Source organism: Lepidothrix coronata, unplaced genomic scaffold, assembly GCF_001604755.1.
Source record: "Lepidothrix coronata isolate B3197 unplaced genomic scaffold, Lepidothrix_coronata-1.0 Scaffold37, whole genome shotgun sequence".
In the NCBI taxonomy this organism is placed as follows: domain Eukaryota; kingdom Metazoa; phylum Chordata; class Aves; order Passeriformes; family Pipridae; genus Lepidothrix; species Lepidothrix coronata.
Genome location: NW_016690217.1, coordinates 7470202 through 7496060, shown reverse-complemented (window position 1 = coordinate 7496060; position 25859 = coordinate 7470202). Strand labels below are relative to the sequence as shown.

Here is a 25859-nt window from a genome sequence, read left to right as displayed (position 1 = left end):
ACTACGTGGGCATGAGTCATCCTGGTGTGCTCAAACACAGAACACACAAAGTCATTTAACCCTTATCTGCATCATCCAAAATAATACACTGGATTTTTTAAATACTGTAGTTAATAATGGGATACCTCTCAGTTACAATTTACTTTTCTCCTGATATAAATTGCTTGGAATTTTAATACTATTGATGGATAATATTTCAGTATTTCATAGGAATAGAGTTTTTATTCAAAATTACTTATTAAAAAAATTAATTAATTTATTGCTCAGAGAAGAGTGTGGTGGGGCTTAGCACAAGGTACAGGAAACCGTGACGGGGTAGCTATGGGATATTTAATACCTTGCTGTTTGCAGTGTAAATGCACTCTAAATTATAAAGGACAGAGGTGTGCAGCACAGTGGAAACACAGGCAAAGAAAAATCAAGATTATATTAAGTCAGCTGGAGAGAACAGCCTGAGAATGCGTCTGAAGCCTCATCTCTACCCCTCCGCAAACAATGGGAAGAGATCCACCCACTGCCCTGAACTTTGGATCCACTGAACACAAACATGCTGCTGACAACGTCAGCTGCACAAACCAGAAACACTCCCCTAATGGCATGAAAAACATGTCAATCACTGGGACAGCTCTGGCACATGCAAACCAGCTTGTGAAATCCCAGCCTTCAGAGAGAAGTACTTAAGACAGAAGCTTCCGCTTTCCTCCTGACCCCAGCAAATAAATATTTTGTGAATAAATCCATGATGACAATCCTATGTTAAGAAAGAAGGTTTCTTTCTGTTTTGCAAGTGAAAAGATAAGGAACCAAGGCTTTTTGCATGAGAGCATGGAGTATGTTTCTACAGCGCAGATGCTGTGTGGATAGGATAATTAGGAACATACTGCGAAGGAACTCACAATATCAGATATCCCAAACATGCTTCTTATTATTTTCCTTTCATGCTTGTCTCAATGTACTTTTTATTTTGTAAATCAATTATTGCTCTTCCATACATCCCTTTGAATATTTATTCCTGAAATTACAGGGAAAGGGTTGCTTTCCCCTGCATCCACTAGAATAGCTTGTACTATAAACTTGTCTCTGATGGGAACCATTTCCCACAGGAAGTGCTTGGAAACTATTTGTCCTTAGTGGATGATTTTTCTAGCAAGTGCATTTCCTAGGAAATGCATGTCATAAGGCTAAACAAATACAATGGATAACATTCAGTGTCCTTTCAGTCTCCTGCACTGAACCCATTTTGAGATGCAACAGATTTTAATGGGTCACGTTCTGTTTTGTTACACAGTCCATAGCTCCTGAGCAGCAGGGAAGCAGCTCTCTGCTTCTTGTAAATTATTTCATGTTCTCTCTTCTGTTGTGAAAAAGCTCTTAATGAACACTGAATTGCTTTTCAGCTGAAACAGGGCATGTTGTATGACAGAAATGCCCACCAATGAATGGTAAAACCACCTTTCATTGCAGAAAAAAACCACCTAATTTTAACAATCACTATGAATTCTGAGAGCTGATAAAGACATAGAATGAGATGTTTCTATTGACACTGTTATGAAAATGTGTTATCCACTCTTAAGTCCCCATTTCCTTTCCCAATCACAAACAGAGAGAGAGAGAGACTAAATCTTCAAAGGACACTGGACATGACTGTCCACAAGCTGGATAAACCTGGCTCTGCAGAGCCTGCAGGTCAGAATGATCCTCAGCAGGGAGTGTGTGTCCCCGGAGACCAACCCCTCCTCAGTGGGAACACAGTCTGAAAAAGCTTTATGAAGCTGCAGCTGCCTACAGCAAACCACTTGTTTTTTCAGTATTTGTAATACACAATTTTCTTCTACACAAGCACTTTGCATAGATATTTTTTCTAAATAAGTTCATTTGTTTATCTGGTTATTTATGAAAAGCATAGATTAAGGAAATTTACAGACTTCATCTTGTTTCTTCCCTATTTTTCCTTTCATGCTACATGTCTGGTCACCTGAACCAGACATCAGTTTTTTCGTTTCCTGATTAGATAAATTCTAACTTTAAAAGAGGAGAATAATGTACATGGGACAGTTATTTAAAATGGGGGGGTGTTCCAGGAAATGTTTTTTAACTTGTTTTATAGAGATTTACAAAGCACTGAAGGCAATCATCTACTAAGACAAACAAATTTAAAAACTCTAGTACTGTGCAAGAGCTACTCTATTTTTTTTCAACTTCTTTCAGGTTACTCAACACTAAAAAGCTATCTTTTTTTTAAAAATGTATGGTAATTTTATACTTTAAGAAATATCATGTAAATAGTTATAAAAGGTAGTGGATGCTGTCCTATTATATCATAAAACTCCCATTAAAGGATAAACATGTTTTTAAAACATGGACTATAAGTTATCAAGCTTCTCATAGCTGGAAATAAAAGTTTTTGTTTACTACTGTTTCAGTTGGAGCTCCAGACCTGCATGTTTTAGTTTAAAATAATAAGCAGGAAGAGATTATGCATTTGCAATTTTAACATCTCCTTTCAATAAGGGACTGTGTGTTTTATACTTGAGGTTTTACAAATTCTCTAGGATTAGGAACATCAAAAATAACAGGTTTCTCCTTTTGATGTGGAAGATCAGTACTGATGTAATTTGAACAGAGATGCTATATTACCTTCTGCAAGTCCATTGTAATCTACTATATTTCCCAGATATTAGGAACTATCATTCAGCTATTAGGAACCATCATTAAGGCAGAAGCCAAATTAATTGATAATTAATTCATCCTAATACAAAAAAGACCATATCTATCAGTGAAGCAGAGCCAATATATGTCAATGTATATAGAACAGTTAAATGACACTATATACAGAATAATCAAATGTGTTACAAGGAGAATAAGGTACACTTTTTTGCTCAATTTATAAAAAAAGAATTTATGTTTGAGATGTACATTTTGAAAATATTTCAATACTTCTTAAGGAAACTCCCACCTTTTGAATGAAAAAATAAAATTAACTTATTTTGTGAAAATACTATTTTTAAAATAATTTTTATTTGATGGTTTATAAAGATTTTTAATATTGGAAAATAATAAACAGACATTTCTGTTACAAAAATATAAGAGGGGCATATTGGAGGGCAGAAGAATTTGCCCACCAAAAGTTTTGATATATATTTTTGAAGTTCCTCCTAATTTCACTGTTTTCAGACATCAGAGGCATTTCTCATCTGTGATATACTAACCTCTATTCCATAAACAATTCTGCAAAGTGTAGTATGCAATGTAGTAGTGAGCCCAGTGGAAGCATTTATATGTGTAAAATTTTGCAACGGGCTATTTACATTTTTTATAACTACTGTTCAACTTCTAATTTATATTTGTTTCCTTTTTCAATAAAAGATCTTTGCTTTACCAATACATATGCTGTATTGAGGAAAACCAAGCCTCAAGGCTCCCGTCTCACAATGGAAAAAATTCAGTATTAGGTCTATATAATCTAAAATATTTGCTATTTTTTTTAATTAGAGTTAACAGATACAGAAAATACTCAGTGCTTTTACAAAGGCTGCAGATATTTTAGTTTTACTGCCATAATTATCTCAGTAAGACTTTACATACAGAAGCAAGCAATTTTCTTTCCCAGTGTAGCAGCTATGAAATTCAATTTATTGCAATTACATTGCTATTGTTTCAAAACAATGCATCCCTTGCTTTAATATGCATTCCTTATGTCAATTTGGGAAATAAAGAGAATGCATAATTAACACTTTCACTGTGTCACAGTGTATTACTGGATGTCATTCAGCTGGTGAAGTCAAAATGACAAACATGAATAGAGGAGAAGCCCTCCAGGTCTGCAGGAATATTGAGGCAACAGGCTCTTACCTGCAGGCTGTTGAAGATGATGAAGAAGACCAGCATCCAGAGCTGCTGGTAAGCCATGTGCAGTCCTCCCCACAGCCAGGTGATGGAAATCAGGGCAAAGAGGTACAAGACCAAGGGGATCTCTGTAAACCACAAACACAGCATTTCAGCTGGTGTGCCCTGAGAAAAACACTTTTTAAAGCATTACTGACACAGGACCCAGTTTTTTTGCTGTCTCTGGCAAACCTTGGAGCTTGTTCTCCAGTGATGGGCAGCCCCTCTCCTGCCCTAGTTGGGTGGGGGTCCCAGGGCTTTTGGGACTCCATCTCAACATCAAGAGACCAGCAGAAGGGCATGAAAAGTAGACTGAGAGATGTGAGGGGCATGGGGTCACAGCCCAGCTCAGCAAACCAGGCATGGGTGCTTTGCAGGTGGGAAGAGCACACTTGGAGTTGGAAAATATGCAGAACTTGGAAGAAGCATGGAAGAGCTCTTGGCAAGCTCTGAAAATTTTGAGAGGAAATGTATTTCTAAGAATTGAAAGGAAAGGGAATAGAAGAAAATTATTATGGATACATAAACTGCCCCAACTCTGGCCACATATAGAATTACATTGAAATTATAGGAATAGCTTATTCTTTGATTTGTTGTTACTTTCCCCTTCAAGTCAAACATAAGAATGCAGCTGACCCCATAAAACTTAAAGTGACAACCTCCACTCAGTCAAGGAACTCCCCAAGACAGACTTTGAAGTAGTTAACTTCATTCACCTTCAAAAATACATGCAGAATCTCTCTTTAAGCAGCACCCACACATACAGCTGCATTTTATATTCTCTACTGTATTTACAGCATAAAAGATTTCAGGAATGCTGTCAGGAAGATATCTGCCAGTATGGACAAAGTTCGCCAAAAGGAAAGCAGAAGTTAGTTTTTGCCTGCACACGTTCCTCCCACTGACAGAAGCCAGCCCCCTGTGTTGACTGTGTTTGCAGCAGAACTCAAAGTCCATGTTTGTCAGGTCTGCACACCTCGGAGGCAGAGGTGCTTGGCCAGGTATTGCCCCTCCCTGCATTACTCATGCAGCATCAGCAAAGAGTGGAGACGTGCTTTTGACAGGCATCGTTCCAGGAACAGCAGTTTGGCTTTGGCTTACACCTAGAAGGCACTTACTATTTGTACAGTATTAAACAAAATTGCTAAAGGACTCCCAAAGTCACATAAACATAACATTTTAACAAGAAAAAGTGTAAAGATGCCTGCTTTTTGCAACATATTGGTAAAATTTATGACAATATTACTTTATTGGTAACAATTGTTTCATTATCAGTACTGTAAAGAGTTAATACAGAGTTGAAACTCTGGCAGTATTTAAAGCCTCAGCTGTTTGAATTCTCTTCACCCATTTTATTAAGATAATTTGTTGTATTTTGATCAAACAAAAGCTCAATAACTAGAATAAACATATCAGAAAATAAGCAACAAATACTTTAAAGTTTGTAAAATTGCACAAAGGAATGGGACGCCAATAAATAGGCTTGGTATGAACCAAAACAGACAGTCTAATTATTTGCAGTTTTCTTAATATGAAAATAAAACCAACAGCCCCCCCACACACTAACTCAAAGGGTGATTCTAAGCAGATGAACCTTAACTGACAGGACTTTAAGTCCCAGTGCAAGCGGTTACCTCTAGTCTACTTGGATAAATCTGAGCAGATAAGACTGGCCTGGAGCAGTCAGCTCAGCATCACTGTGACGTAACTGAAACACTGTCAAGAAGTTCTGTTGAGTATTAAATAACCAAACTGCGCTGGTCCACAATTTTTCAACATAGCTATCACACCATTTTTTAGTACCAGGAATGATGGAAGGTTTTATTTAAGCAACAGGCAGTGCACCTACTCCCTAAATTATACTTTGTACTCCGAAATTGTCAATTTTCTGTTTCTTCTGTCTGTGGAGTTAGAACTACTCCTTAACTTTATGTATTGTCTGCTTCAATATAAAAATGTCAAGTAGGCTACCTGAAGGTTTTCTTCTTTCCTTCCACATCTGATATTATAGATAAAATCCTCCAGGACAATGCCTCTGAGCAGTGAAAAATGCTAAATCAAATAGAAATTAATAAAACTGCAAATTATTAAATAATATTAATGTTCTAAAGTGTAACGCAGAGTGTGTCTTTGCAGCAAACATCTACAGGATTTAACTGTGGAAAATAAAGAATAAACTGTGTTTTCATAGTGTATCCAAATGTCTGTATTCTCATCACTGTTGGTCATTGTGTTTCATTTTTTTTCTATAAATAGGAAAGTCAAAAAATGAAGAAATTAAATAGTACAGCTTTAATGATTTTCTGAGTTTACCTATAAATATTTACTATGTGTCTTCTCCTTAGGTTGTTAAACTGATAATGCAAATTTAATTGCTTTAATAGTTCTTGGCTAGACATGAATACCTACTGCAAAACCTGAAAGATCTTTACAAACAATTTTTCCCAGATGACTGGGGAGAATATATTGCTTCACAGAAGCAATATACTGGTAATGGGACTTTGCAACAAAAAAAAAAAAAAAAAACAGATTTCTTTCATAAAGTTCAAAAAAGAAAAGGCCACCACCACCAACATGCAATCAGTAACTCATGACCAAATCTCTGATTCCATATTGGTAATGTTAAATTGAACAGTATCTGATATTGAAGGTCAGAAAGCTGGTAGGTAAATATCCATGAAATCCAACTGGACAAAATTGTTCATTGGTAATTTGTAGAAATAGGAAGCAACAAACCTGTTAGAATATTATTTTTGGTTAACTTATATTTTTTGATCTGCTGCTGCTTTTGGCAAGGAAATTTTGAAGTTAAAAGATACCTCCTAAAAGAAAAGCACACTTCCCATTAAGCATAAAGAATACATCATCACTACTACAAAATCATAGAAGATTGGCCTCTCTAATCTTTCCATTAAATCTCAGGTTTTTGGCAAACTTTCTCATACATCTTTATGGCACTTTATGGCATAATCAAATGAAAAAAATCAGACACCTTATTATAGCTTATGCTATTATAGTTATTCAGGGAACATGGCAAATCCCAGAACAACAGCAAATCACAGGAAAAAAAAAAGAAAGAAAAATTTGAACCTACTTATCTCTACATAATAAAATTATTTAGATTCACTATGTAAAATTAAATGACTACTAAATTTGCAACTATACAGTCATAACTCATGCAATTAACTCGCTCCTGCAGATTTCTTCAAAGGAAAAAAGCTAATTTGGACATGTAAAGCACAGTGCAACGAATCTAAATTATGTAAGTGCAGTTGATGCATTTAAGTTATTATCTAATTCGGATCTTAGTTCTTTATTTCAGCTTCTAATTATGCTTGTGCATTTTGTCCTAACTGTATTTGTAAAAAATTTGGAGGCAAAGATTTTTTTTTTCTCCTAATTACAAAAAAAGAAAAGCTCCTGGAGCACTATAAAGATTAAAATATTATATCCAATATGTGTGATGAATATTGTGAATACTGTACATAACTTTTAGTTCAGAAGTAGCCAACATCTGGTTCTTGATTTCTAGGTGCATATTGTCATCTCAAGATGAAAGCATTCCTGCAATTTACTGTTCCTTTGATTCTTTAGATACATTATATATGTCTTATAATTCAATAGAAAGACTTTAGCATATATATCACAAGATAGGGAAGACATGTAACTGCATGTTTACACATACATTCTCACTTGCAATCAAAAGCCCTGTCCTCAGCATCATTTCCTGAGCACAGAACCATGTTTGGAATGTTCTGCACTTGCATTTTGTAGGCTTATTTGTTTCTTGAGAAGATCAGATGCTAGTAGGTATAGGTGGACCATCCAGCATGTTCTGTCATGACCAGGAATTCCACACTGCTAAGGCAATAAATATATTTGGGAACTGGATATAGATGATGTTTAAGGTCTCTTCTAGTGCAAACCACTTTATGATTTTATATTAAAGAAGCTTATATGAAAGAACATGCAAGAGGGTAGTTAAAATTTTACAGCTAAATATCTAAGGCATTCTTCATGAAGTTCTATTTTGGCAACATAAAGTTTTTACCTTTACATTAATTCTGGCACTTTTACAATTATGATATCTGACTCAGGTAAGTTCTACTGCATATTTATGGATAGGGCATGAAAATTATGCCAGTTCAATATTCATTCAATAAATGAAGCTCATCTATTCACAAAAGAGTTATCAGAAAAAAATGGAGGTGAATTTTCAATTAAAATTGCTCTGTTATGTTTTCAAATATTTCCATGAAATTATGGAAGGTTAGCAAACCGTTAAAAATAAAATACGTATATTTGATTGCTGTCTTATTAATCTCCAATTTCTGTATTTGCATATTAGGACTGTCAAGAAAAAACACCATTCCTTCCACATGCCTATCTCAATCTCCTGTTGCTTCAATCAAATATAACAATCATGCTTTATACCACCTGATTTCCACCAAAAGCAGTCTTTCTTGTTGCAAACTAAAATATTAGTTAACTTAGAGGCTGTTTATCCAATGCATGCTTCTAACTTGGCTCCTGTCAAGGCAAACTTTTGAGAAGGTAGTTTCTGTATACAGCTGAACAGTCAGCCAACAGAACATGTTTGCTCAAAGGCTGGTAAATGGAACCAATACAAACTTAGACTCTTTCAGCAAACTCAATCCTATCTCTGAACAAGTACACCAGAGGCAGAGTTGGCATTCTTTGTAGAAAAAACTCCCAACTATATCCCTTAGTTTTCCAAGAAAATATTTATCTTTCTACAAACAGATCCTCTTTGCAGCTACCAAAGAGGAAATGTTTTCTGTTAGACACATATGGTGAAACCCAGCATTGTTATTCTGCTCTTGGTAACAAAACTACACGGGAGTCCCCTCTAGTGTGAGTAACAACAAACTCTCTGCTCATAGGATAGAACAAAACAGATGAGGAACCAGAAGGAAGGTCACATCCACAGAATGGCTATCAAGAGCTCCGTGTCCAAATGCAGATCAGTATCAAGGGTCTGCACTGGGATCAGTACTGTTCAATACCTTTATTAAAGACATAGACAGTGGGACTAAATGCACCCTCAGAAAGTTTGTGGATGATACCAGGATGAGTGTTGCTGTTGATATGCTTGAGGGATGGGATGTCATCCAGAGGGATGCTGACAGCCTGGAGCAGTGGACCCATGAGCAAGGCCAAGTGCAAGGTCCTGCACCTGGGAAAGGGAAATCACAAGTATCAATACAGGCTGGGAGATGAAGAATTGAGAGTGGCCCTGCAGAGTGGGACTTGCACAGGGGGAGATGACAAGCTGATGACAAGCTGGACGTGAGGCGGCAATGTGCACTTGCAGCCCAGAAAGCGAACCGTGTCCTGGGCTGCATGAAACCAGCAGGTAAGGGAGGTGATTAACACTCCCTACTCCACTCTGGTGGGACTGCATCTGGAATGCTGTGCCAAAGATTGGTGTCCCTAGAACAGCAAGGAGATGGACATGTTGGACTGGGTCCAGGGGAGAACCACAAAAAATATCAGAGGCCTGGAGCACCTCTGCTGTGAACAGAGGCCAAGAAAGTTATTCAGCCTGGAGAAGAGAAGGCTCCGCAGCCTTTCAGTATTTAAAGAGGGCTTTTAAAAGAGATGGAGAAAGACTTGTTTACCAAGGTCTGTAGAGACAGGACAAGGGCGAATGCTTTTAATCTGAAAGAGGGTAAATTTAGAATAGACAAAAGGAAAAATATTTTGGCATCAAGTGTGCTCAATGGGAAAGACATGGGAAAGGAATGTTTAGAGAAGCTGTGGTTGCCCCATCCCTGGCAGTGTTCAAGGCCAGGTTGGATGGGGCTTGGAACACCCTGAACTAGTGGAAAGTGCTCATGGAAGTTGGGTTGCAACAAGATGATCTTTGAAGGTCCCTTCCAACCCAAGCCATTCAATGATTCTGTGATTCTGGATGGTTCAGGATGAACCTTCTTTACAGAGTAAGCTTCAAAGTATACTAACAATAGGAGAAAAGAAAGTAAGAAAAATATTGACTCAGTTTTTAACTTAGACACTTTCGTATTCAATTTATCTGTGAACAAATATACTCTACAAATGAAGATAAACTTTACTGTTTCTAATCCTATTAAATTTATATTAAAGTTAGTGATAACCTTCAAGTAGAGGTAACAAATATAGAACTTCAGAATTACCAGCTGTAGTTTAAGAGTCATTTCCTAAAATCTATGAAATTACCAAAAGAATGTACGCTTAGATAAATTTTTTCCCTTTCAGATCTGTATATCCAAGCCCTTTTTATCTTTTATGGTAATATGCAAGGCAGTGACCTTGCTATTTTACTTCTACTGACAATATTCAGGAATGTTTTGCACAAATTATTGCAGAATCCACATGGGGTCACCTGTATCACACTGCAATTTTAACTATCTTCTAACTGAATTACTCCCAGAAATGGAATGAACATGACTAGTTCAAATATTCACATGCAAATACGTGTTTGTATGAATATCTATGTATAAATGATAATTACAGGTCTATATATGCCACTCTTTCCTTTCTGCAATGCTCTATGCTCTCTGGAATTTAATGAACAGTTGTACACCATTACTAGCAAAAGTAAAAAAAAGTGTATGTAAAAATATTTTTGTCTTTGTTTACAGCTCCCTACACTTGTTATGTCAGATTATTTACACAGTCATTCACCTGAAATTTTTCTCTCTTTCTAGAAAGGGTAACTAATGAAAAACAGCTTTCCAGACCAGTGACTTTTTTTTTCCTGTTACTTACTTAAACCACTGTTCAAAGTGTTGAAGCTTGCTTGGGTACCAACCCTCAGGCTGGAGACTGAAAAAGGGGTTTTTTGCTGTAGGATTTAATTGTTGTGGATGACCAAATAGGTAGCAAATCTGTATGGAGATGACAGCCACAGACAATCTCGCAGGAGACGTTAAACACAGATAACTATTTTTTGGTGGCTCCACTTTTCCTCTGGTTTTGGATCAAACAGAGAAAAACCTTGGCATTATTAAATGCCATAACAAAACAGCAAAATAATGGGTGTCTGCGCAATTAAGGAGGCAATGTTACCAAAAGACGTCACTACCACAGAAAATCTTGTAAGCCAGAACCTGGTGCAGGTATGATCCATAACCCTGTTGCAAAAGTAAGGTATCATCATGCACCTCAGTGCAGGCAACTTTGCTGTAGTGAAAAAATCTTCTTCCCACAGCATCCATTGATGTGGCTGCAATAACAAGAGCAGAAGCAGGTCCCATTGATCTTGTGAGAAGACAGAGTCAGCTGAGTGAACGTCAAGATTCAAGATTTAAAAGTGATACTAGGCCTTACCACTGCAAACTGCCTTTGAATATGTCTTTAAAAGCACAATATACCTATAAGACATTAAAAATACTGTGACTACCCTACCACCACCTCAAATTTCAGAAGAAAGATATTCAGTCAAAAAGCCAGAGGTCTTTAGTGAACAGTTAGTACTGTGTTATGTAGTTATAGGCAAAGTCACAAACTACAGAAATCACCAGCTTTTCTCTCTGGAAGCTACACCATATACACAGCTACACAGAGACTCATTATACAACCATAAACTGCAGCAGGCAGCTCGTTTCCTTCTCTAATGCAGCCTCTCTCCAACCTGCTCTCAATCCCACTGTATGAGGTATTTCATTTGTGCTTGTAAAAACTCCTTGGTAGCAAACCATCAGTTTGTCTTGCAGCTGCACAAGTAATAAAAGTGACAATCTACTTAAAAAAATAAAAAAGAGATTTTACTGAACAGCTCTCTTTCTGCTATTTTTTTCTTTTCTTCTGAGATGTCAGAATTCTTCATCTTATTTTCCAGACTCTATTGGAGAAAGAAAACACCCTGAATCCTACGCTAAATCAAGGTTTTGTTTCAACCCTACTATTTCATGTCTTTATGACATGTAGATATAATTCCTCTTAGTACTTTCTTCCATTTTGAATGACAATTTTATTTATGGCATTGTTCTAATATTCAGTTCACTTTCTTTCTTCAGTTAACTGCTCTGAGACAAACCTTAACCCTCAACATATTAATAAGAAATATCCTTATTATCTCACAGAGATGCCAAACCAAAGTTTTATAAATGAATCAACTGTACTATCCAAGACTGAAAAAGGAGCCACCTGTGTGACTGCTTTAGGTAGTCCATTTTATATCAGAGAGAAATGAAAGTGCAACTAAGGTCTTGAGTATCATCAGATCTTATATAAATTCATACAGATCTTAGTCAAGCCAACACTGTGTCAAAGAAAGAAATAAATATTTGCAGAAATATCCAGATTACAATTTTTTAATATTTATTTCTTTTTCTCAAAAAAGGAATATATTTCTATAAGCCAAATATTAAAAATTTATTTGCACTATTTTAGAAAACTCACATTTAAAAAAAAAAATACCATGAATGTAAAACAAATATTCCAAGCTTCCCACAGAGTGTCCTATTACCACTACGGTATTGGTCTAAACTGCAGCAACTTTATTTTGGGAACATTGTTGTATTTGAAATTGTTCTGACGGAGAAGGCCGACCGAAACTTCCTGTTTTGCACAAGACAGATCTTTTCTTTCAAGTATGTTTCAGTTGTGAATAGCATAGGAAATATCAAAGCAGAGGCATTAACTCCAAACACTCCAATGCACAGTGCAGCCTATGTGTGGCTTTACAGCTGCCAAATGCACTGCAAAGCACAGGGACCAGAGCTGTGCCCATCACATCCTGCATCCATAGATTATCCCTGGATACAGGCAGGCCATCATTGCATCTGAGCAGCTCCAGCCCTCCCTGGGACAGGTTGTTCAGTACCCCCAGCTAAAACCCATGCAGTGGTCCGAGCAGGGAGGTTCTTTCTTCTATTGAAATACTTGCACAGGCTTCAAAGGGACAAGGCTTAATCTCAAACTAAGTGCGTAGGTACCTACTGAACTGTAGTTTCAGGTGGGGTTCTCTGAACTGGCAAGAACAGTCCATACCATTCTGAAAATACAACTTGTTTGCATAGGGGTAGCCAACAAATCATACCTGCTGCATTTGTTCTTCCTCTGAAAATATCATCGTATGCCTTCCACTGCGGAGTCACCTGGTAGGCGTGGATGAACACCACAAAAACCACAACCAAGCACATTAATGGCACCAGAGCAGCAGTGAAGAGAGCAGCATAGGCATTTGGAATGAAGCACCTGATGGAAAAAAATGGGGAAAAATGCTGTTGATAAACATAAGGGACAACTTGAATTGTCATAAATAGAATTTCAGAAACAAATATTTTTGAAGGACGTGCTGTATAATCCACAAATTCTGTTCCCAGAGTAACTCTGATAGGTTGCACTGTGTTCTGTTTGTTCTTATCTCCTCATCATACCTGTGCACTTACAGTATGCACATTATATTTAGCCTAATCAGTGTTGGAAAGATTTAAACTTGCAATGAAATAAATTATATTTTAACATACTAAATACATTCTATATTCTTTTAAAGTGATCATGCTTAGTCACCAAAGTCTAAAGGGCACTATGTAATTTTCTATACTTAGCTCCTGAAATCACAAATTAAGTTTTGATAAATCCATTTTTAAAATATATGAACAAGTTTTAAAGGCAAGATAACTATCCCTTCTCAAGTTCTTGGAAATTACATGTCATTTGCACACTGAAGCCAAATGTTCACTCCCTTCTTCCCCCCCCCCTTTTTTTTTTCCAACTGTGCTGTCTCTCCTTGCCCTTTCATTTATTAAAGTCATAATTATTTATTAAGATGTGTCAGGAACATGCGTTATCCGTGAAAAAGAGTCAAATTACACATACATGATGATGACTTGAAGACTATGGACATTATAGTTAAAGAGAGCTCTCAAGGGTAAGAGAGATCAGGGTTTTCTGTGCACTCCCTGGAGACCAGTATGTGCTTTACAGCACTGACCTACTCTAGAGATGACGCACAACAGAGCAGCCCAAGGGACGGTGTGGGAGTCAGTACGTCTTGAGAGTATGTGGTCACTGTTATTCCTATTAGGAGGGTGTAACTTATCCAGCCCTTCTGTCTCGCAGGTCAGCTCTACTAAGTAAGCTTAGAGTTGACACTGGTAAAATATATAACTGAGACAAGCCTAGCCACATGTTTCACTGATCTCCCCGGTGCCTTCTGGGTTTGCTTAGGTGGACTTGCGTGCACCATGCAGCAAGGCAAGAATGCATTCCTTGTTGTCGCTTCCAGTGCATCAGTTGTGCGTACTCAGTGAATCCCAAAATAATTTCCAGCAGAATCCAGATACCTTCTACAACTCTCTGCAGAAGGTACAGGCTCAATCAGACACCAAGCTGAGATACCACCTGATAACATCACTGAGCAAGTAAGCAATAGGGAAAAGAGAAACTGCAATTAAAGGTGTTTGTTCCTGTCCTCATAGGATAGATGTTTCAGTCTCTTAATCATCTTGTCAGCCTTCACTGGACTTCTGCACTGAGTCTTTTGCAGTCTGTCTTTTGCACTGAGAAGTCCAGAACTGAACCCAGCATTCCAAGCGTGACTTCACGAGTCCTGAGCAGGGGGGAAGGATCACCTCCCTCGACCAGCTGATATTGGACACAACATCTGATCCATTTCATCCTTCAAATTTTTAATATTTCTTAGGTATGAAAGTTTTTTTTGTTCCCCAAAGGCATTCCTGAGTTGGCACAATCAGCTTTAAGACATGAAACCAAACTGACATATCATTACATTTAATGATTATACTGAAGCCAAGAGTCCTAGCACAAGAATAGTCTTCTATAAAGTCATATTTATGTTCTGAAATATTTTTTTTTCAATTTGATACATTTGTGTATTTCAAAGACCATGTATGCTCTTAAAAATTACCTGAGCATCTTGAAATTTTTCTGTGAACACTCCTTTATATTCAATTAACAAAAGTTGTACAAAAATGAAAACCTATACAGATGAATCACTTTTACTAATACTTGCTTTCAAAAGAACTCTAGAAAGTTATATAAACCAGAAATACACAAAGCCATATTAACCTTCAAAACTTACTTTTTTTTCTTGAAGTAAAGGTCAGCCAGCCAATGAAAACCACCTCTTCCTATAATTTTTATTCACATATATGATATATATGTGTGATGATATATTTTGACAGATATCTTTTAAGATGTTATTCCATTACCATAACACATTTGTCACATGGAACTATTTGTCTTGTATTCCTAGTATTGGCTGGGAATACAAGAAAAATATCCCAAAATATCAATTAAGTTGGTGATTCAGAACACAACTACTCTATAGAAAAAGGCCTAGAAATATGAAACTGGAATAAATTACATCATTACAAACCTTGTTTGTTTGAAGATGAGCATTATTTCCTGTAGCATAGCCTTCAAGCAAGTTTTTTTGTTTTGTTTTGTTTTGATTTTTTTAATAGGCCCTGTATAATGAAGCAATTTTTTATTTCTATCTTGGGTGAGTGTAAGGTTTTTGTTTTGTTTGTTTTGATTCTGAGTAATAGCAAAAAAAACAAACCAACCAAAAAAAGTTACCCACTGAAATACTGCCTTCTGCAATGAAGACAAGAAAAACCAAACACTGTTTTGATTTTTTCCCCATTTTAAGAGGTTTTGCTCCCAGCTTAGAATTCTTGTAGCATTGAAAAGACAACTGTTTAGCTTTTGTCCCAAGATGTCGCCACTCTTGCTGTTCTTGACTATTTATACCTAACTGGATTGTCTATCTATGGTTCTGAGTTGACCACTTAGTTCTGACTACTGACTTTGTTTTGATCCCTAATTTTGTTTTGGTTACTACACATTTCTTTATTAACCTTGAAAGCAACACATTCCCATTTTTTGTTTCTCTGTCACTACTCCTATCAAAACTCATTTAACTATCTTAAAGACTCCCCCCTCCCAAACTCCTATTCTACTCATAGTGTCACTTTTCCCATAAAGAACACTTTACTTCCATCTCAAATATTTCTATCATGACATAACAGAATATAAAACACACTATCAAAAGCCCTGGGTATGTCAGTATCTATGAAAGGTCTGTTCTATGAAAGAGGCTAAAAATCAAGTTAGAAATAACTGTCTTTAGTATGTGTCTTCTCCAAGGTATAATTTCATACTAGTATGCAATGATGTGTTAATAATTTTAGAACTGGAAAAAAAAATATTGAAATTAATCAGTTATTTTTCCTCCAATACAAATCAACATTTACTTTAGATGTTTTTTTCCATGACTAGAATGATAAGAAACAGTTTTAATATATAAGATTGTTTTCTCATGGATGACTACTGAAGGTATTAATTCAGACTAAATTGATAGTTTTAAATACAACAAACATGGAAAGATTAGGACATAGAAATCAACAGATAATACCATCTTCCCTTTGGAAAAGATGCAATCTCAGAAAATCATACACCTTTACATCAATTAACTGACAAAAATTACCTCACTTACTAGCAAGCCAGAATCTGCTTTTCTTTGATTTTCCTTTTTTCCCCCCTCAGACATATAAAAAGCAGATGATAGGCTTGCTTACTTCTCAAGGGGGTGAAGCGTGTTTATCTGACCCTTTAACTGTTTTTGTAAAGTGTTCTGTGACATCTTAAAGTACAACACTTCCTAAAATCTGGGGAGATGTTCCAGCTATATATGATATGGAAAGCCCTCTTGTTTTTCTAATACTTTCAAAGAAAAACAGGAAACAACTGACAAGATGTATACTGGAAATACTTGCTAGCACTATTAAATAGTTAATATTAAAAAAGGAAAATAAAAATAAAACCCAAGCAACACTGATAAGGAAATAACAATTGTTAAAAAATGAAAGGACTGACATACTTTTTTCCCTTCTAAGCAAGAGAGATTTAAAATAACTCCATGTAGTAAAGACAGTTTCATTCTGTTATCGTCACATCTTGAATTCTAAGGACAATCTCTTTCAACTGCATCTTGAAACTACAGAATGGTAAATTTGAGAAAAAACTGCAGGTGTTCTTATTGATCAAATATCTGGTGTTCTAAGTCCCTGAGCTTTACAGCAAAGCATTTTACAGCAATAACAAAAATAATACTCCTTTATTTTAAAACGGCACGCAGGAAAACAACAGATTTAACAATTGTTTGAGCCCAAATCAGTGGTGGACATACCCTCAGAGCAGATAACCATGTTGACTTTTGCAGTGTTAATGCCTCCTCAATGTGACAAATTCCCAGCCTGAACAGACTATAGGATTCCACTCTATTTCTGTTGTACAATGGTGTAACAGGAACAGACTAATACCCGCTATAGCAGAAGGAATTCTACCTGAATGTCAGTGTGGTTTCAGAGCCAACAGGAGTACCACAGACATGGTATTTGTTCTCAGACAACTGCAAGAGAAGTGTAGGGAACAGAACAAAGGTCTCTATGTAACCTTTGTCGACCTCACCAAGGCTTTCGATACTGTGAGCAGAAAAGGTCTACAGCAGATTATGGAACGTTTAAGATGTCCCCCCAAGTTCCTTAAAATGATCATATCACTCCATGAGGATCAGCACGGTCAAGTCAGATATGGCAATGCACTTTCTGAGCCCTTTCTAATAACTAATGGTGTGAAACAAGGCTGTGTTCTTGCACCAACCCTATTCACAGTCTTCTTCAGCATGATGCTCCAAAGGGCCATGGCAGACCTCAATGATCAGGTATCTACATTTGATACCATACTGATGGAAGCCTATTCAACCTAAGGCGACTGAAGGCCCACACCAAGACCTTAAATCATCTTGTCCAGGAGCTACTCTATGCTGATGACGATGCCCTTGTTGTTCACACAGAAGCAGCTCTGCAGTGTTTAACATCCTGCTTTGCAGATGCTGCTGAGCTCTTTGGGCTGGCAGTCAGCTTAAAAAAGACAGAAGTTCTCTATCAACCTGCACCTCAGGAAGTCTTCCATCATCCCCACATCACCATTGGCCAATCAGAGCTCAAATCAGTCCAGCAGTTTAATTACCTTGGTAGCCTCATTTCCACAGATGGTAAGATTGACGAAGCAATAGGGAACAGGTTAGCAAAGGCATATAGAGGTTTCGGAAGACTCCATAAAAGAGTTTGGCGAAATAAACACTTGAAGAAAAGTACAAAGATCAGTGTTTACAGAGCCATAGTGCTGTCTACTCTCTTATATGGATCCGAATCATGGGTCATCTACCACCACCACCTGCGTCTCCTAGAAGGCTTCCATCAACGCTGCCTCCGCACAATCCTAAACATCCACTGGTCAGATTATGTGACCAATACATCTATTTTAGAACAAGCAGCAGTCACAAGCATTGAGGCCATGTTGATGAGAACACAGCTGTGTTGGGCAGGACACGTCTCAAGGATGAAGGACCACCGCCTCCCTAAGATCTTGCTTTATGGTGAACTTGCCACTGGCTGCCACAAGAGAGGAGCCCCGAAGAGAAGATACAAGGACTCCCTGAAACAACATCTCAGCCTTGGCCATATTGATCAACATAACTGGTCTACTCTGGCCTCCAACCAGGAAGTTTGGAGACACACCATCTATAACGCTGCTGATGCTTTTGAGAAAGCACACAGGATCACCCTTGAGGAGAAAAGACAATGCAGAAAGAATCATGCCTTGCAGAGTGTACCACCTGGGGAGTCTTTCTGCTGTGCCTTTTGCAACTGGACCTGTCTATCTCGTATTGGCCTTTTTAGCCACCAACATGCTTGCAACAAGCGTGGGTAGTGCCTTCCCAAATCTTCGTTCATGAAGCCTAGCCATGATGATATGAATCCTTTTCCATAAATACATTAAACAACAAGGTTATCGTAGAGTCAAAGAATCTTAGAATGGTTTGGGTCGGAAGAAATCTTAAAGATCATGTAGTTCCAACCCCCCTGCCATGGGCAGGGACACCTTACACAACAAGACCAGGTTCTCCAAGCTTCATTCAACCTGGACTAGAACACCCCTAGGGATGGGGCAACTTCTCTGGGTAACATGTCCCAGTGCCTCACCATCCACACAGGAAAGAATGTCTTCCTAATATCTAATTAATTCGCTCCTCTTTTAGTTTTACACTTGCCTGATGGAGAAAGAAATATGTGGACATTTTTGTTGTATGCATCATTTGTTTTTGTTTTGTTTGGTAGGTTTTTTTGTTGTTGTCATTGGTTTGGTTGGTTTGGTTTGGGTTTGGTTTTTTTTGGGGGGAGGGGTGTTTGGTTTTGGTTTTGTGGTTTTTTAAAGCTTATTGTTTCTATGAAGGGATGTGAAGAAAACTATATGGAAAGTGCATGCTAATCTTAACATGGGTAACATTTGAGATGGTAATCACTAGTTTCTGAGGAAATTCAAACAACATGCACACCAAAGAAATTTCTGTTTCTACAGTAGGTAAAATTCTAGAGATCTCTACAAGATTGTACAAAAATTCACAGTGCCAAAGGCACATGGGTTTAGACTGTTCACACAGTCTTCTAGACACACTAACAAACAGATCACATAACACTCTGGAAACAGAGACTTTGCGCTTTGTAAAACTCAGTGAAAGACTGAATTAAAGAGCATGGCCCAATTTTATGTGCTTTATGGCAGCCTTGGACAATGGAAGGTGTTTCAGCACTAATTGGAGGTTTTTACAAGCTTTACTGCACAGATAGGAATTGCATGTATAACAGATGCCACCTTGCTACCTTTCATTGCAGCAAGTCTTGGCCTGTGATCGCATAATGGGTACAGCTATGGGATGGTTTAACATGAGTGAAAATTCAAAATATTTTTGAAGTACCATCAGAAATTACTTGCTGTCCTTGTAAACCTTTTACTACAAGAAACTGTACTGTGGTTGAGAACTAAAAAGCCTTTCTCTCCTTAAAAATACCTCTAAATCACACCCTACCTCATTAATGTCTAATCTCTGTCTAGTGATAAAGAACACAAATCCTCTTCAAGAAATCTGTTTCAGTCCTTCACAGCACTTATCTGAAGAGATTACTACCCAATGTTAAACTCAGCTCCTTCTTGATGCCGTATACACAGGTTATGTCTTGTCAGAGCCAATACAGTTGTGGGAAACTGATTTTTCCCTTGTTTGCTGCAATATTTCTTTATATACTTGTAAATTGCTATGCTTTTCCATTTGCTGTTCTCTTCATTGAAATCCTAGATCTTTCAGTCTTTTGGGAAATATTTTATATCTGAGATTTTTGCCAGTCTCCTTAATCACACTACTTTGCTAATGTATTCCTTAAGTTATGGGGTACAGCACTTTTGATAGCATTTCATCTCAGTACACACCTAGAGCAGAAGGATTTTATGTGTCCTTAAGAATAAATTGCTTTATATGTAGGCCAAAATCATATCTGTCTTTATTGCCATAGCACAAAATTGTTGACTCATTCTCAGTTTATCATCCACAAAACACATGAGATCTTTTCATGGAGAACTGGTAAACAGCCAGTTATCCCTCATCCTATTTTTGCATAGCTAATTATTCTTGCCACAATAAATTCTGTCCACATTTGTCACTAAATACTGTACTGTTTCTTCAGAAGAGATCTCAGATGTCAATAACATTATGAATTTTAACTGATATTTAATGTACTTTTTTCCCCAGTTTTGTGCTGTGGTAAATTTGAATGGAAATGCCTTTATCCCAGGCTTGTATTAAATGAGACAAAAATAATATTTTATAGTCCATTAGTAACCAAGATAGATGTCCAAAAATATTTGAAGGGCACATCAGTGGGATGCAATGTAAAGAAAGCAATGTAAAACATACTGCACATCTACTGCACCCACTGGTTAGTTTTATTTTTGCTGAATGAAATCTGGAAATTACTACGGATCACATTAAGAACATGAGTTGTAACTTTATGCTCTTCTAAAGAGGTAAAGGGCATACTTGGATGTATGAACAACTGTCTATTCTACAACACATATGAAGTAGACATTCTGCTCTAATCACCATTACAAGCACCTCAGTGACATGTTGTGCCTGTGTCATGGTTTAATCCCAGACAGTGGCCAAGTACCATTCGCTCACTCCCCCCCGCTCCCTCAGTGGGTAGGACAATCCCCAAGAAAACTTTAACCTTGTGGGTTAAAATAAGAACAATTTAATAACTGAAACAAAATATTATGATGATGATGATGATAACTATGAAAGAGAGTAACAGAAGCCAGAAAGAAACAAGTGATGCACAACACAATTGCAACACCACCTGATGACCGATGCCCAGCCCATTCCTGAACATCCATCCATGTGACTCCCTCAATTTATATACTGGACATGTCATTCTACAGTATAAAATATCCTTTTGGCCACTTTGTGTCACCTGTCCTGGTCATGCTCTATGCCAGCTTTTCATGCAGCTCCTCACCAGCAGTGCATGAGATATAGAAAAGTCTTGGACTTAGGGTGAGCACTAAGTAGCAACAGCCAAACCATCAGTGTGTTGTAAAGATTTTTCTCATCCTGAATCCAGAACACTGTCCAAAGCACTGTCCCAGCTACTATGAAAAAATTAACTCTGCCCCAGCTGAAACTTGACAGTCTGGTTTTACCACATTTCAAAAACATGAATTGAATGAAAAAAGTTCATAATAGAGCTGTGAAGGCTATCAGAGGTCTTATAAATGTGCTCTGAACATGCCGGTAAAAAAATTGTTCTGATACATTTTTCATTGTTTGGTTTGTGCTTTTTTTTCCTAATGAAGAGAGACAGTTACTGGCAAACTACAAGTGGGCAAAAAGCAGAGGCAGAATTCTCCATGTTGTAATACATTTTTTTTGCTGGAAAACACAAGCCAAGGGGCTTAAACTATACCAAGATTGGCTGATGGCTAACAGGGAAGTCACGGGAGGGATTAATTGTATGGAGATCAACAAGGATCAGGATTAGGCCTCCTAAAGGACCAACCCAATACAACTAGAAAGCTACTTTCAAACCCAGAAACTAATGCTTGGTGAAAAAAAGTCCCCATAAAAATACTTAAAGCACATGCCTTACAATGAAAGATGTTAGGCAGCTCGTTTCTTTGTTTGAACAATTCTTTCCATTGAAACTCCTGAGACTCAGTTCTAAACCTTCTCTTCAGGGGAACATGTGTTAAACCTTTCCCAGGCAACTGAGAGTCAAGGCCAAAACAGAGATGAGCTTTCTTTTTTTCCACTGAAATTTCTCAATTTTACTCCTTTTCTTTTATCTTCGGCTTTTTTCCCTTTCTTCAACCCTTTACACTTCTGTTTCCTTCCCTTTATTACCAATAACCACAAACTATGCACATGCACAAGATACCTGCACATATATAGAGAATATGTCTAACATGTATTTTTTTTTACAACCTTTTTGCTATTTATATGCATAATCAAATAAACATTGCACAAGCCAAATTACATAATAGGAAAAGTAATCTTTCCAACATCCAGGAATGAAAACCACATGTACAGCTCCTGTCTAATGATGCAGTGTTTACTTTATCCAGTATCCAAAGTAACATTTACCAAAAATTTTACTTCCACTGATAATATGTCTTGCATCCTGCTACCGGTTAGACATTTTCTCTCTGAAGATTTGCATAAGACACAAACACGAGAATTCTAAAACAACCCATCAGCAAAGATTTTCTTTTTTTAGTTTCTTTTGAAAAGGGCAAAGTGCATTTCAATACATCAGCCATGGATGCATCTCGAGTATTACTTTTTCCCCCCTAAACTTTCAGAAAGCAACCAGTGGTTTCAGATGTGCTCTGAGTAATAACATCATGGTAAATGGTAGTATTGAGTCATAGATCTATCATCTATACTTATTATATATTAAGTATAGGTTAAAAAGGTTAAAATTTCCAATTTGCAATGTAGAAAGAAAATTTAGTGATGTAAACTTATTTTTAGAAAGCTTTCGAAGATGTTAGTGTAAGGTCAAAAAGTACAGTAAAGGGATTACAGTTGCCAGGACAGTGCTTAGACAATCAGGTCTCTCTGTTTCTATGGATGCATTTTCGCGTAGATATGGCTTAAAACAACTTTTTGCAACCAAATGTTGGTCCAGTGTTGGCACAATATGTCTACTCTGGTAAGTGAAAAGGAAAAACAAGAATCTAGGAAAAATACCCATCTACAATCAGTACTGACTTCGTGGGGGACATCCACTAGCATAGATCTAAGGATCTGTGATAAAGCATGGATCCTCTTACCATCCAAAATGCCTAACCCTATTTTGCATCATCTCAATTTGGTACTTTTAAGACAATGTCCAGGCAGAGGCAGACTGAGTCATAAAAGGTCACTACTGATCATTCTACATCAGATTTGGCTCCTTCCGTCCCCTACAGTCTATCAACGCTACTCCAACCCTACTCCAGGCCTTTGAGCTTTGTCGTGGCCTGACTTTGGCTGGATGCCAAGTACCCTCCAAGCTACTCTATCACTCCCCTTCTCAGCAAGACAGGGAGGAGGGCTGGGCCAGAAAATAAGATGGAATGTGTGGGAGCAAAGGAAAACAAAAGATTTGTGGTCTACTTCCCATCAGCAGGTGATGCCCAGTCACTTCCCAGGAAGCAGGGCTTCAGCATGTGTAGCAGTTGCTTCAAAAGACAAACATCATAATGAGGAATGTCTCCCCTTCCTCCTCCTTTCTCTTAGGTTTTATATCTGAACAGACATGATTTATTATGGAATATTCCTTCAGTCAGCTTGGGTCAGCTGTCCTTGCTGTGTCCTCTCCCAAGATTTTGCCCACCTCTAACCAGAAAACCAGAAAACTGGTTAGAGGTGGGCAGAAAACTCCAGTTACTATTGAAAAAAACTCCAGAAAACTCCAGTTACTATTGAAAAAAAAAAAAGTCATAATAAAATAATGTACTGCAGCTGCACAGTGACCTGAATGAAAAGGAAGGCCATGGATACCTTGATCAAAATATGACTCAAAAGGCCATGGCAGTTGTACTTCATGGTCAGATGTCCTCTGCATTTCTCTCATAATAACCCAAGTTATTATATTATGAATAACCTTGGCAAGTTTTAGAAGAATTGACACGTCTTAAGTAAATGGAACACTGTAAGGGAAGCACAGTGATACCATGACTCAGGAAGACACAGTATGCCCCCTTTCATGACTCTGTGCTTCAGTATGAGCATACTGAGCTAGGACCTCCAACTGAGCTATTTTTCTACTGAGCAGGGAATAATTATTTTGCATTGGTCATCATAAATTACAGCTGCGTCACCATACTCTAAATTACACTTGGCAGGGTAGAGAAGTTGTTTAAGCAGTGGAGGATGACTGAAGTGTGACATAGGCTTATATTTTGATGACTCTCCAATATGCAAGGGTTTCTTTTAGCAAGAGGTTCTTCTCAGGAAATAGATTTTTTTTTTTTTTTGTATAACCTGCAACAATATAGTAGCTAAAAATAATGAGGAGAGAGCTATCTTGTTTATATTTGCAGCAGGTAACTCCAAAAAAATGGCCTGATGGCAAGGTGAAAGCAGCACTGATCCATAACTGAGGTAAACAGTGATGTGAGAGCTTTCAAAGAAGCACGACGCAGCTGACGTCCCACTAACATCGCCTTGGCAGGACATGGTTGCCCACAAGCTCTCTTATATTCTTTGGAAAATCCCTGTCACTTGCTTAACCCATGTTTGTCAAATTATATGGACTGCCTCAGGTTTTAAAGTGAAGTCTGATTTTCTTAAATTGAGTTGCAGTACAGTATTATAAAATAGCTCGAATTCCAGTTTTATTAGAAAAAAATCTTGGAAATGTACTTGTTACACACTGGAAATTTCTAATTAGACAGTTTAAGATTTTAAACTGGTATTTTCATATGTATGCTCCTTCTAGAAATAATTTCCTTATCTCTTTCAACCAAAAAATGTAGGCAGCTATTACAAATGGGTCCAAAAATCAAGCAATTGGATCCTAAATACTGATCACACTGAAATTAAGAGACACGGGATGATTACAGAAATTTAAAAAAAATCTGGAACTCTGTTGGAGCTATATTTTATGGAGAAAAAAACTTTTCTAATATAAGTGTGTTCCAGTCCCCTAGAATGATCTCTTATGTGTAAAGAAACTCTGAAATTTAAGATGACAGAAAGAACAGTTGCGAATATTACGCTTCTCTCTGCATTATATGTATCTGAAGCTATTGAAATGTCAGTTCATGTTGCTTCTAGTCCCACAGTAAATTTGCTTAAAACAAGTAGGCTTTCTACCAGTCAGACAAGACATTTAGGAAAGCTAAGAAAATGTCATGTAAAACAAATTAGAAGTGTAACAAAATGCACTAGCATTATAAAGATTTCTCAGGCTTTTTTTCAACTTACTGTTTCACATAAACAATATAGTCTTCACTGAACTTCTACCATAAACTCGTGTTGGTGCTGTTACTGATAACCAAAGAACACCAATATAAATAAATGTTCTTGCTGATAAGTGAACTGCAGGCAACCCTTTCTGATATTTGCAAGGCTGTTTTTTTAAAAACTTGTCGTAATTCTCACAACCAAAAAATGCAGCCACAGAATCTCCATCTCTGGATATTATCAGAGGCTTTTGCAATGTTCAGAGTTATGGGGTTTTCAGAGTGCTTTTTTTCCCCCATGCTTTGCAAACAGACACATCTCTCAGTACAGTGTGTTCAGGACACAGCACAGAGCGGAAATTCAGTGTTGCTGCTCTGGAGGAAGTACCAGTTTGTTCCCTCATAGGCAGCCTGAAAAACCCAAATTTGTCAGCCCACAGAGTGCAGAGGCTGCACCCCACCTGTTGCAGGTTGAGTGCTCCTAGTTCCACTAGCTGTTTGCTAAGGGGGTTTTCCAAAGCTGAGCTTTGTCAGCCATGTTGGCCATGTCGCAGGGAGCAGACTTGGAGCTAAGCTGCTTCTTGCAGCTGCCTGTGCTTCATGGGGGAGCAGAGATGGGAAACACCACCTGAGCAAGCAGAGCCTCTGCC

General features: G+C 37.5%; 1 protein-coding gene across 1 annotated transcript in view; it reads right to left on the bottom strand.

Moving 5' to 3' along the window:
* Positions 1–25859, bottom strand: part of ADGRV1 (adhesion G protein-coupled receptor V1) — a 272818-nt gene that overhangs the window by 34414 nt on the left and 212545 nt on the right. Inside the window, exons 92-93 of the mRNA XM_017812706.1 lie at positions 12932–13089; positions 3853–3974 (exon numbers count right to left, since the gene is read on the bottom strand). Of these exons, the coding sequence (XP_017668195.1) occupies positions 3853–3974; positions 12932–13089 (280 nt within the window). The remainder of the gene's footprint in view (positions 1–3852; positions 3975–12931; positions 13090–25859) is intronic.